Raw genomic sequence first — 11,593 nt, 5'->3', positions numbered from 1 at the left:
CATTAGCTGGGGCTGAGCCCATGAGATTAGCAAAATTCAAACCATTCTGTATTGCTAACACTTCAATGGTCATTACATCTGCAGCAACAGGGATGAAACTGCACTGAGCCACAACAAAATTACCTTTTTCATCTCTAATCACAACCGATGTAGGTCCGTGAAGAGACTATCATAAATGATGCACAGATAAGGGAAGGGCCTTCGAGAACATACCAAGTTGCTAAATTTCCTAAAAATGATGGGTTGTGGTGGCCCGGGCTTTCGAGGTTCGTTTGTGTGGTCATTCCTAAGAGTGTGCTTTGTTGCCTGAGGGTTAATAAGCCTACTCGTAGATAATAATGGTGTCCATGCAGAGCTCATGTGAAAGTAGACACCAACGCTACGGCGTGCAACAAAATTACAGTATACAGTAACCAGGCTGCTTGCTGAATGCAGAGCTCATGTGAAAGTATACAGTATCATGAGCTTCGCTGCTGCGCAAAGTAAGTAATAATGGGAAAATGAGGCGATCCGGCTGGAACAAGAAAAGAAGAAACGCATGCATCCCCCCTTGAAAAATGTCTTTCACGAGGACAAAAAGACGCCGAGGATAAACCCGCCACGCCATTTTTCCCAATTGTTTATCCAGCGCGCCGGCCCCGTCACCGCTCACCGGTGGCGACCCACCCCGTCCCGCCGCGTCGCCCAATAGCCACCGGCCACCGGCCACCCATCCGAACCACCACCGCCCGGCCGACCGAGCCGACGTGTTCCGCGGCCGACCTCACCGCGCAGCCTCCCCTTCCCCGAGTCGCCGTCCTCCTCCCATCCGCACCCCACGCCACCAACCAACCTCCCCCCCTACTAAACCCGACCGCCATGCTCCTCCTCAGATCCCACCACCTCCTCCTCCCCCACGCCGCCCGCCTCCTCGCCCGCCGCGCGCAGCCCCTTCCCCGCACCGCCGCCGCCGCCCGCCTCCGCCCGCTCCGGATGTCGGCCTCCAACCACTCCGGCGCCGGCGCCAGCTCCCCCTCCGCCCCATCGCCACCGCCGGCCCCCGCGGTGAGCCTGCGTCCTCCCCTCCTCCTCCTCCTCACGTGTCCATCCGTATGATATCTGACCGTGCCGCCGATTAGGCGCCCGGCTGCCGGCGTCGCGAGCTGAGATTCTGGGGCCGTAGAATAGTCGCCGTCGATGGATGGAACCACCTAGTGCGTTGACTTAGCAACTGGTGGATGGGAAGGGATGCTTTGCCTTAGCAACTGTGAGCCACGAGGCATCCTCTACTGGTTGCAACCAGGGTGCTCTGTCTCCCTAGCACAATTATCTAGCGTGCGTGTGGCGGATGTGGCGTCGATTCAGGATCGAAATTAGTGGATGATAGCTTTGATTTCATCAGATAATAATACTCGTTGCTCTAGCCCTCTAGCTGGTCTAAACGCATGTTGCTGGCCGAATACACGCCTAACCACCGCTAACCGTCCCTTATGCAGGTGCCCAAGTCGAGGATCCCTTTCTGCCCAGCTTGTGGAAGTCCGACGAAATTGGCCGTACCAGACGGGGATGAGAAGATGAGGGCTGTCTGTTCTTCTTGTGGGAGAGTGCACTACGAAAACCCCAAAATGGTATGAACTGAAGATCAGAGTATGAATCATCTTCAGAGTTCAGACAATATGTGCATATGCATTTTGAACCGAGATAGTGTGATTTGCTTGCTTCGAATGCCAACTGCTTCTGAGTTCCACTGCACAGACCTGATATCTGTCATTGCTCAACTATGAAAATTCATATGGCAAATAACATTTGTAGGTGTGTTAGCTTTTGGCCATTTGTTTTGTCATTAATCTGGGTCATCTTTATAGGTTGTCGGTTGCCTTGTGGAGCACGATAACAAGGTCCTCCTTTGCAGAAGAAAGATTGAACCGGCTTATGGCCTTTGGTAAGCTGCTTATGACGAATCCATTTTATTGGCTGTAATCAGGCTTTTCGGTGTTGTCTGTAATGTACTGGTGAGTTGCATGTGTGTACTATGTTATACTGTTATTATCAAGCATATTTTTCTTCCTGCATATGTTGTATCAAAATCAATTTTACATCTATAGGAAGTATGTACTCAACTGTTTCGTACTATTTGTGGTATGAAACTGCATAGATCTTTATATCCGTTCACTATTATAAGATGTTTTGGATATTTTAATATGGACTACATACAGACTGAAATGAGTGAACAAGCACACTAAAATGTGTCTATATACATCCGATTCAGAAAAAAAGTAAAAACATCTTATAATAGTGAACGGAGGGAGTACAGCAATGGTGTTTGTTTTGTTGTTATTTTTTCCTCGGTCCAGGATTGCTCCTTTCCTGTTTAACAGACCTCTTATTTTCTCCCTCTAATGCACTAGTACTTATTATTTCCAATTGCTTTCTGCCACATTCTTTGATTTGCATTTGCAAAGCATTTCCTTTTTCTCTAAGGACATTGTCATTTTGGGGCTGGTCTGTCATTCTAATCAAGGTTACATCAACAGGACTCTTCCTGCTGGTTATTTGGAAGTCGGGGAGTCTGCAGCAGAAGGAGCCTCAAGGGAAACGTTGGAAGAAGCTTGTGCAGATGTAGAGATAGTTTCACCTTTTGCTCAGTTGGATATTCCGCTTATTGGCCAAGTGAGTGAAAAGTAGCCTAATCGGACAGTTCATGCTTAACTTCATACACTAAGTGGATTCTTCTTGTGTATTATGATGGCATGCAGTAGAGTTACATTATTTTCCGAGCAAGAATGAAGACCCCCAGTTTCTCACCTGGATCCGAGTCGCTAGAATGTGCACTTTTTGCTCTGGATGATATACCATTCGATTCTCTAGCATTTTCTTCAATCATCGTCACTTTGAGAATGGTACGCCCCCTCTCCTCCAGTTCAACCATTGTGTTTTCTGGCAAATCATAAGCTTCTTACATCTGTACATCCAGTTATACACTTTTGACATCATAAGCTTCTTACATCTGTACACACTTTTGCAGTATATTGAAGATGTCAAGGCTGGGAACATCAAATTCCATTATTGCACTATAAACAAGAGGTACAACTCACATAATTGCAGCCTGTGGTCGTTATCAAGATCAATACCCCTTGACCTGTTAATTCTCACTGTCATGATCTCTGAACTTGAATGCATAATCCACCTTCCAGCTTTCCATAATATCATGCGGGCAGCACTTTTTGCACAATGAACTGTTAATAGATTCTTGCAGTTATTGTACTTAATTACTATGACATGGTATCTTTTTCTTTCTTTTGAAAATCATGTTGTAACATAAGTTACATAACTTGTCCTACTTCAATTTGCAGGATCGGGGCCGGCCCTTCAGATCTCCGTAGCTTTGATATCGACAACCATTTAGCCGTGTGAGTTTGGGAAGGTTCGAGACCCGTCGCGGTACATAATGAGATTGCTCTTGTTAAACACCAGCCGCGAGACATCGACACAGCAATCACATTGGTCGTCGATAGAGCTGGGCATGGGTGGGGGGTCCTTGGGTCATCGCATGGCATCTGGCCACAGTTGTGGTAGATTGTTTAAGCTGCTGCTGGAATTGTAAATGCTTGTGTTTCTCGAAGTCCCTTTTCAGTCCTTTTTCCTTTTCCTTTCCAAAGGATGTCTTGAGTGATTCAATAGATGGTGCATTTAGATTTTTGTCAGCTTACCCAAAAGATTTGTGTCGCGAGTGCCATGGCAATTTGAAACTAAATTCTGTAATTGTTTTTCCGACTGTACCTGCAAACTCTTCAGTTACAATGTGTGGGAAATATACTGTGATACCATGTACCATGCCATGAAAAAACAAATTTGGATGTTTCAGAAAATTCTGAATGTTCACAGGACATATATCTACTACTCCCTCCTTTCCGATTTATAGGGTTTATCTCAGTTTTTTCGTTTTTCAGATTTAAAGGGCTCATCTCCATCTTCTTTTGAGATTCCAAGGTGCATTAAATCTTTTCATGAAAGAATTGAAAATGAACTCACCAATGCATGTAGTGTTCTTACTCATCTACTCCCTCCGTTCCTAAATATAAGTCTTCATAGAGATTTCACTATGGACTACATACGGAGCAAAATGAGTGAATCTACACTTTAAAATATGTCTACATGCATTCGTATATTATAATCCATTTGAAGGAGGGAGTAGTGGTCAAGCATGCATGCACTACAATTAATCCAGATTAATGCATCAAATTATTCGAGGTAGTTTTGTAAAGTCTGAGGTACATTCCTTCACTCATCGTCTGCATTGGTTGATGAGATTTCAAATTTGAGATCCGAAAAGGAGGGAGTATCTTTCAGATTATCTATGTGTTTCAAATTTGGATTTGTACTTTTTACTAAGGATTGTAGACGCCTTGTGAACATTTACCATTTTTTTGGGCGCTTAAATTTGATTTTTGAATCATGATATCATGCGAACAATGCAAGTGTTGGATTGCCGTGCAGGCTTATTCATGCCCATGTTCTTTTGCAATCATGATCGACACCTATACCAACCAACAATCAGTCCGAAAATACTTGTCATCAAAATGAATAAAAGGGGATGTATCTAGATGTATTTTAATTCTAGATACATCCCTTTTTTTATCCATTTTGATGACAAGTATTTTCGGATGGAGGGAGTACAAGGCAACTGGGAAAAGGAATAAGCACAGGCAAAGTTGCCAAGCACGATCCCTTTTCAGTTCATGACAAAGTTGCCACTATTTTTTTATTTTTTATTTTTTGCACAATGGGAGCATAGAAGCAAACAATTCAGGTTCCACGAGAAAGATTGTCAATAGACGGTATCTTTGTGATCTAAAATGGCCACAACCAAGTGTGGATTACGCATGGCACAACTGCCAAAGGAGACACAAAATACTCTAGCAAAAAGCAACTCTTACAGCCCAGCAGGGCGAAAGAAGAAACAAATTTAGGCATGTGAAAACTATGGGCATCATATAACCAAAAGAAATTTTACGTCCCTGGCACACCCAGGAAGAACAAGTGTAGATGAACATCACAGAGGGGATTACAATTATTATGTAAAGGGGCTATCCCAGGACAACACCCCAGCAGAATGCACACGAAAATTACAGGACGGTTAACTCAGCGAAGGAGGACCGGAAGGTTTCTGGGAATGCGACTGGCGATGGCGGCGGGCGTCGCTCAAAGATCCTCAGGGCCGTTGATGTCCTGGAGACGCCAGTTAAGGCCATGTGTCAGTCAGACACCATGCATAACAATCATGACATAGCCCACACAGTTTCAGATTGGGTAGGTGTTGGGGATGTGAAATGAAGGCTTACCTTGTTCTCGAGCACAGCTCCGTCTGGGATCTCCAACTTGACTCCAGCCTTGGCAGCGATGGTCACGTTGCCCTGCAGATGGGATGAGCAGATTTGATTAGCATTAGGTCCATTCGTACACAATAATTGACCGCAGCAAAAAGGAGAATGTTAACTACTCCTAGAAGTTTACCTTGAGTACGACTCCAGAGCCAAACGAGACATCACCAGAGACCTTCAAGCTGTCGAGCTCAACGATGCTGGGGATCGACTTGAAACGGGCAAGGAAGTTGGCAACCTACAATTTGTCGGGAAAAAAAATGCAAGTCACAACCACATTTCAGCTTCTTTCACCATTCACGTGTTTCTTCAACACAATTTCTTTATCAACTAATTGACAAAATTCTTATGATTAAGATGGCTTACCTTTTTGAACTCAGGACCAAGCTCAATTGAAGGGTTCGATGGCTTCACTCTGGCTGGGTTGCGGATGACGTAGCCATCAACCAAGGTATAGAGATCAGACTGGGACAAAAAAAATGAGGTCAGCAGTTGTCTCATCATGGCACCAAACCAGAAAACATGGAAGGGATTTCAGATATACCTGCACAAGCAACAAATCAGATGTAGCCTTCACGGGCAGAAACCTTGAGCGGGGAACGTTGATGCCGATTGCTTTCTCAAAGAACTAGAAGGAAAGAAAAGCATTTGAGCACATCAAGAACAAAAAGTGGGCAGCCCAACACAACATTTTGAGATATGTTTGCCTATACCCTGATCGCTGCTCCAGCTGCGGTTTCTAGCTGCAGGACTTTCACGCCATCAACTTCCTGCAAGAACTAGCTGCTTAGATAAAAAGCAAATGAACAGAATGGAACTGAGATTCACGCTAAGGATGACGGATGTACCTTAGGGTTGGGAATGATTTCCATCTTAAGTGCTTCAGCATCTACAAGCCTCTTGATCGCCTTCAAGTTCACCCACCTGATGCCAGAAGCTGTTAGGAAGGAACAGAGAGTTCTTAATCAAAGGAAGACATGGCTTAGATTCTTACAGGTTATTGGTGTTAAATATCTTGAACTTCTCAATCGACTTGAATTCATTCACCTGAACAAATACACAAAGGGAAAGTATTCATCAGCTATTTAGCCTCATAATACTCTCATGACTTGGAACAACACAGTTCACGGAGATGGTACTTACATGCTCATCAGGGACTTGGGCAATCTCCAAGAGCTGCATGTAATAGAGAGAAATTATGAGTGATTCATTCATGTCATGTAGGTTCAAAGTTAATGTTGCAACTTGCAAATTACACTGCAGCCATTACTTTCAATGTTTGCTTATCAGCAAAGATAATTAAGAGCTAGTAATAGGCAAGCCAGGAGGAAAGTATTAGTGTACCTGGACTCTTCCTTCGTATGAGATGAGGGTACCACCTTTGACATCAGCCAATGTTTTTGGAGTAACTTCCATGCAGTACTCATTCTGGTTAGTGATCAGGTGGTTTAGTATCTCTGTGATGGTTAAGGATTCCATTTATGGCACAAAGTAACACTAAAAAGGTGAAAAGAATCAGATTGGAAATTAATAAATCTGATCATATTTGGATACTGATGTCAACTATAGCACCCAAGTTGTCTGAGTTCGCCACGAAGACATACTCCTTTCCCTGAGAGAAGATTGGCAAAATAGTAAGCACAATAATATATGAAGGTGTTTGGATTCTGTAAGCAAAGTTAAGTAAGTCCCTACAGATGATGTGCAAATTGTAGGTGGTTTTTTATTTATTTAAATTATAAGAAGTTTGTAGTATGCAACTTGTTTGGGACTAAAGGCTATGTTATTGTTGTTGTTGTTGTATAAGAAACATACACTACATAGATTTTTTGTAAACTTCAAAACAAAACACGCTATGAAGATGTGGATCACAAAGGCAAACTAATCCATGTCAAAAAACAAAATCTGGATAAGGTTGTACTCCCTCCGTCCCATAATATAAGTGTCAAAAAATGTCTTACATTATGGGACGGAGGGAGTAGTATGCAACCAATCAACCTGTCAAAGTAATCCGTTCGCCTACATAGAAGGTTAAGCCATTTGTGCTCACCTGTGACAGTAAGGTATCGAGTTTTCCACTGTTGTTCAAAGAGGGGAACACATCACCGTGGCCTGGGGGGTACCTTCACATTCAAAAACCACAATATTAGACTTCAAAAAATTATTTGGACAGTCAAGTCCGACAAAGTTGAATCAATAAAGCATAAAGGCAAAGCTAATATTTGAAATATCATAAAATGAAATGATCATCCATTGGTATTCCAAGAATAAGACAAGAATAGTTAGGGAAAACTAACCAGCCATCCTTCCCTGTCTGCCCTTTGCTTGGAAGTGGCAAGAAGTCTTCAGTAACAATGCGAGGGTATTGGCTCTGAGAGAAACACGTGTCTGTTAATTGACGCCGCAAGTAGTGGGGTAAAATCTGATATAGTTGAATAAACAGATGAAAGTACTAATTTCATACCTGGTTGAAAGTGTGAATTTCAATGTTGGAGTTGGAGTACTTCTCAACAATCTACAAGCAGGTCATTATGCAAGTATGTTGGTCCAAATTTAGAAAGTCATCTTTTCAAGAGGAAATAAATAGGGAAAGTGGGATATCAACCTTCTGTGTGTCGTCATGAGTGTTGAAAGAGTTCATTAGAAGCAAAGGAACACTGCATCCATACTTCTTGTTCAGGGACTGCATACAGGTGAAACTTGTAAGGCACAAACAATTACACACTACATCAAGTCGGTGCACAGAGAATATCAGTAGAAACTAAGAATACCTCAATCTGAATCACAATAAGGTCAAGAAATGTAAACCCATTGCGAACTTCAATGACGGACCTGCATGCAGTGAGCTATGTTATTACGTGCTGAAGGTGGTAGAACTTTAAAATGAAGCGGCAAAATACAGGTCCCTATATTTCCAATATTGGCATGCTGTATCAAACATACACCTAAATAAATACCTAAGTAAATCATGTTCTGTTCATAGTCTACCACAACGCCATGTTCAAATGATCAATGTTTCACTGGCCAACAGAGTCTAGAAAATAAGTGGATGGTCATATTCAGCAGTGCAGGCTGGCAGCAGTCACATATGTCAAATTGCTGCAAGTATACGTAAATGGAAAGATAAAGAGAACTGATAGCCTTAATGTTTGATAACATTGATCAGAGAACCAGATTAATCGAACTATTTTTTTGGATCAAAGGAGCTCCCACTCACAATTTCATTTCTCCATGAAACTGGTACTAGTTTAACTGGACTACGTCAGAGTAATAAAGATGTCACAACAAGAATGAACAATGAGTACAGTCAATAGCAATTTTATGACTAATTTCACTGATATGCTTGGAAGCAGCCGACTTCACATATAAGTACTGGAGCCACAGCTAATCAAGAGAAAGAACAGAACGTACAGAGTATAGAAGGTGACATGGAGAATATTAACAAGTATTAGTAGGGAGTATAGAAAGTTGCCCGTATTAATATTGTTCATGTCCTTCCAAATCATGAACTTTGGAGGATTCCACAGACAGAACTATAATAAGTATAATAGCAAGTGGATCTAAAAGTGACAGGTGCAAATAAACTTAACAGAAATACAGGCAACCATACTACGCCACAAGCCCATATTAACTGCCCAAACATTTGGAGTAGGCAATAGCAAAATAAGGGCAACCACAACATGACATGACAACTGGACTACGTTAGAGTAATAAAGGTATCACAACAAGAATGAAATGAGTAGGCAATGGCAATTCTATGACTAATTCATTAATGCACTTGGAAGCAGACAGGTCGACCTATATGTATTACAGCCACAGCGAATCAAGAGAAGGAACATAAACATACGGAGCCTTGAAAGCGACAAGAAGAATATTATACATTACATGTCATGCACTTCCAGATCATGAACTTTGGAGAAAAACTCCACAAACAGAACTGGAATAAGTATAATAGCAGGTGGATCTAAAAGTGACATGTGGAAACAAGATTAACATAAATATGGGTAACCATAGCAGGCCACAAGCCCATAGTAACTGATGATAAAGTTACAGCATTGCATTTGACCAAACATTTGGAGGCCAAACCAGAAAACTAACAAACAATAGTGACTCGTCACGGCCATAATCAGGATTGCACACATGAAGAAACCAACATGACATGGCATCGCAATTGAGCAAACATTTGAATGTGAGAAAAGGTGTGCTAAAACCACGGCCCAGCCGAAAAACTAACAGCAACAGTAACCCGTGGCCAGCACAAGCAGGATCGCACACACGAAGATACGAGCATGACATGTAGTTTGCTGCGAGACTACAGTGTTCAAACGAATCTAACTGAAAGTAGCACGATCCACACGTATGCAAGCTAAATCAACTGATCGGGAGCTGCGAAGAGGATGGGTGGGGTGGGGTGCTCACTTGGGGCCGGTGCAGCCCATGGTGGTGCCGAGGCCTCCGTTGAGCTTGAGCACCACGAGCTTGTCGAGCAGAGCCTTCATGGCGTCGAGATCTGCAGCACACACACACAAACAGAGACACACAGTGAGTGAAGATTCGAATCGAATCCGAATCGAGCACGCGAGGAAGCATCTGAGATGAGATGGTACCTTCGGGAGGGGGCGCGAGGGTGTCGTAGGGCACCACCACCTCATCGGTGGGGGTCTGGATCTTGCTCCACTCGATCTGCTCCGCCTCGCCGCTGCAGACATACCACCCAGCACAGCCGTCAGAAACCACCCCACGCAGGCACGCAAGTAGCAGATCGTCGGAGGCAAGCGTAACCATGGAGGCGGGGGGGATTCGCATTATTACCTGAGGTAGCGCGAGACGAGGCTGATGAAGCCGGCCTTCTCGTTCTCGCTGCGACACCGACAAAACAGAACAGAGAAACAGTTGAGCGGGAGCGGAGTCGGCGCCTACTGGCCACTGCTAGATCCGGGCGAGGGAAGGGGTCGGGCGGGGCACCTGATCTCGCCGAGCTTGGCGACGGCGTCGCGGAGGTTGTCGATCTTGGAGTCGGCGGCGACGGCGGCGGCGGCCATCGCGATCCGGGCGGAGAGGAGGGACGCTGCTGCTTCGGGGGGAAGAGAAGAGGAGAGGACGGGAGCAGATGTCAGATGACTGGAAGGGAGAGGTGGCGGTGTGAGGCGATGCGGCTCCGTTTTCTTATAGGGGTCGCGCCGCGGTCTCCGTCACCGCATCGCCGGGATGCGCGACGGAATGTGCCTCTGCGCTGACGGCGTCGGGGCCGGCAGTCAGCTAACGGAAAGAGGGTGGAGAGCGTGGGCGTCGAGATCGGGGAACGGGACGCCAGCCTGGCATTTCTTGCGGGTGCGTGCGGGCGGGCGTGCTCTCATTACTGCTCGCTTTCGGCAACTAACCAGTGAGGTTTTCCTAAAAAAAACGAACTAATCGGTGTGGTTAGGCTCAGCTCTTTCAATTTCGAACAATACCATTGGCACCGCCATAAGTTAACTTGATTATTACTCCCTTCATAAACTAATATAAGAGCGTTTAGGTCACTATTTTAGTTATCTAAACACTCTTATAGTACTCCCTCCGTTTCTTGATATAAGGTGTATAGATTTTTTAGAAAAAACCCAAAATATAAGGTGTATTGCATTGCACCACTCGTTTGGATAATTTTTTTAGGGATGTGATTACATTTCCTTATATTAGGCAACCTCTTCTATTTTCTCATGCCAATTAGTCAGGTGTAATCTCGCTCAAAACTTGTATAATTTTTACCTCCACGTGTGTTCTTTAATTTCCGTGCCAAAAACTATACACCCTATATTTAGGAATGGAGGGAGTATTAGTTTACAGAGGGGGTATTATTTTGGTATTTTTTAGAAAACTTGAGAATATTATATTCACAAAACTTGTTTTAAAGGGCTCATGTCTTATCCATGTGTTTGCAAATGTTAAGCCGTCGTTACCAATGTCATAGTCAGGATCTGCCTACGCCCTAGGCCACTCTTAAAGCTGCAATGGCTATTGTAGCTAGAGTGCATCACTGTTGCTACATGCAACGAAGCGTTTGCTCGCTACGCCCCAGGCCATGCCCCGGCAGCTTGGTGCCTGCCTACACCCCTATCTCTATGGCATGTGCATTTTCGCGGTGCAAATTCATGTTTAAAGCACTAACAGGTTTCAACCAAGTATGCGTTGGGAGAGAACACAACTTGAGTTTTCTTTTAGACCTTGTAAGCGTAGTGGAGTATTTCACAACC

General features: G+C 44.1%; 2 protein-coding genes across 2 annotated transcripts; one reads left to right on the top strand and one right to left on the bottom strand.

Moving 5' to 3' along the window:
- Nucleotides 1-601: 601 nt before the first annotated feature.
- On the top strand, nucleotides 602-3,848 carry LOC123104747 (nudix hydrolase 23, chloroplastic). The gene is made up of 7 exons (XM_044526622.1): nucleotides 602-1,044; nucleotides 1,476-1,607; nucleotides 1,845-1,921; nucleotides 2,514-2,649; nucleotides 2,739-2,879; nucleotides 3,005-3,063; nucleotides 3,333-3,848. Exons 1-7 carry the CDS (start codon nucleotides 859-861, stop codon nucleotides 3,391-3,393), a joined length of 792 nt encoding a protein of 263 aa, XP_044382557.1. The 5' UTR covers nucleotides 602-858; the 3' UTR covers nucleotides 3,394-3,848.
- Nucleotides 3,849-4,952: 1,104 nt separating this feature from the next.
- LOC123104746 (UTP--glucose-1-phosphate uridylyltransferase) lies at nucleotides 4,953-10,595 on the bottom strand. The gene is made up of 20 exons (XM_044526620.1): nucleotides 10,326-10,595; nucleotides 10,173-10,220; nucleotides 9,968-10,059; nucleotides 9,780-9,870; nucleotides 8,132-8,192; nucleotides 7,966-8,043; nucleotides 7,825-7,875; nucleotides 7,658-7,731; nucleotides 7,411-7,483; nucleotides 6,915-6,972; nucleotides 6,705-6,817; nucleotides 6,504-6,536; nucleotides 6,355-6,407; nucleotides 6,209-6,284; nucleotides 6,074-6,130; nucleotides 5,905-5,988; nucleotides 5,727-5,825; nucleotides 5,494-5,598; nucleotides 5,322-5,393; nucleotides 4,953-5,208 (listed from the first exon to the last, which is right to left on the bottom strand). The coding sequence occupies exons 1-20, from the start codon at nucleotides 10,400-10,402 to the stop codon at nucleotides 5,182-5,184; spliced, it is 1,422 nt and encodes a 473-aa protein (XP_044382555.1). The 5' UTR covers nucleotides 10,403-10,595; the 3' UTR covers nucleotides 4,953-5,181.
- Between the last annotated feature and the right edge of the window lie 998 nt (nucleotides 10,596-11,593).

This window comes from Triticum aestivum, chromosome 5A (assembly GCF_018294505.1).
Source record: "Triticum aestivum cultivar Chinese Spring chromosome 5A, IWGSC CS RefSeq v2.1, whole genome shotgun sequence".
Lineage (NCBI taxonomy): Eukaryota > Viridiplantae > Streptophyta > Magnoliopsida > Poales > Poaceae > Triticum > Triticum aestivum.
This window is presented reverse-complemented; position numbering and strand designations above follow the sequence as displayed.

Bases quoted from the DNA above. Each gene is read 5' to 3' on its own strand.
- LOC123104747 (XM_044526622.1), top strand. From the start codon at position 859: ATGCTCCTCCTCAGATCCCACCACCTCCTCCTCCCCCACGCCGCCCGC. The intron at 1,608-1,844 runs GTATGAACTGAA...TCATCTTTATAG, and splicing joins ACTACGAAAACCCCAAAATG to GTTGTCGGTTGCCTTGTGGA. The intron at 2,650-2,738 runs GTGAGTGAAAAG...GGCATGCAGTAG, and splicing joins ATATTCCGCTTATTGGCCAA to AGTTACATTATTTTCCGAGC.
- LOC123104746 (XM_044526620.1), bottom strand. From the start codon at position 10,402: ATGGCCGCCGCCGCCGTCGCCGCCGACTCCAAGATCGACAACCTCCGC. The intron at 6,537-6,704 runs GTACACTAATAC...TATTACATGCAG, and splicing joins CATACGAAGGAAGAGTCCAG to CTCTTGGAGATTGCCCAAGT. The intron at 6,408-6,503 runs GTAAGTACCATC...GTATTTGTTCAG, and splicing joins CCCAAGTCCCTGATGAGCAT to GTGAATGAATTCAAGTCGAT.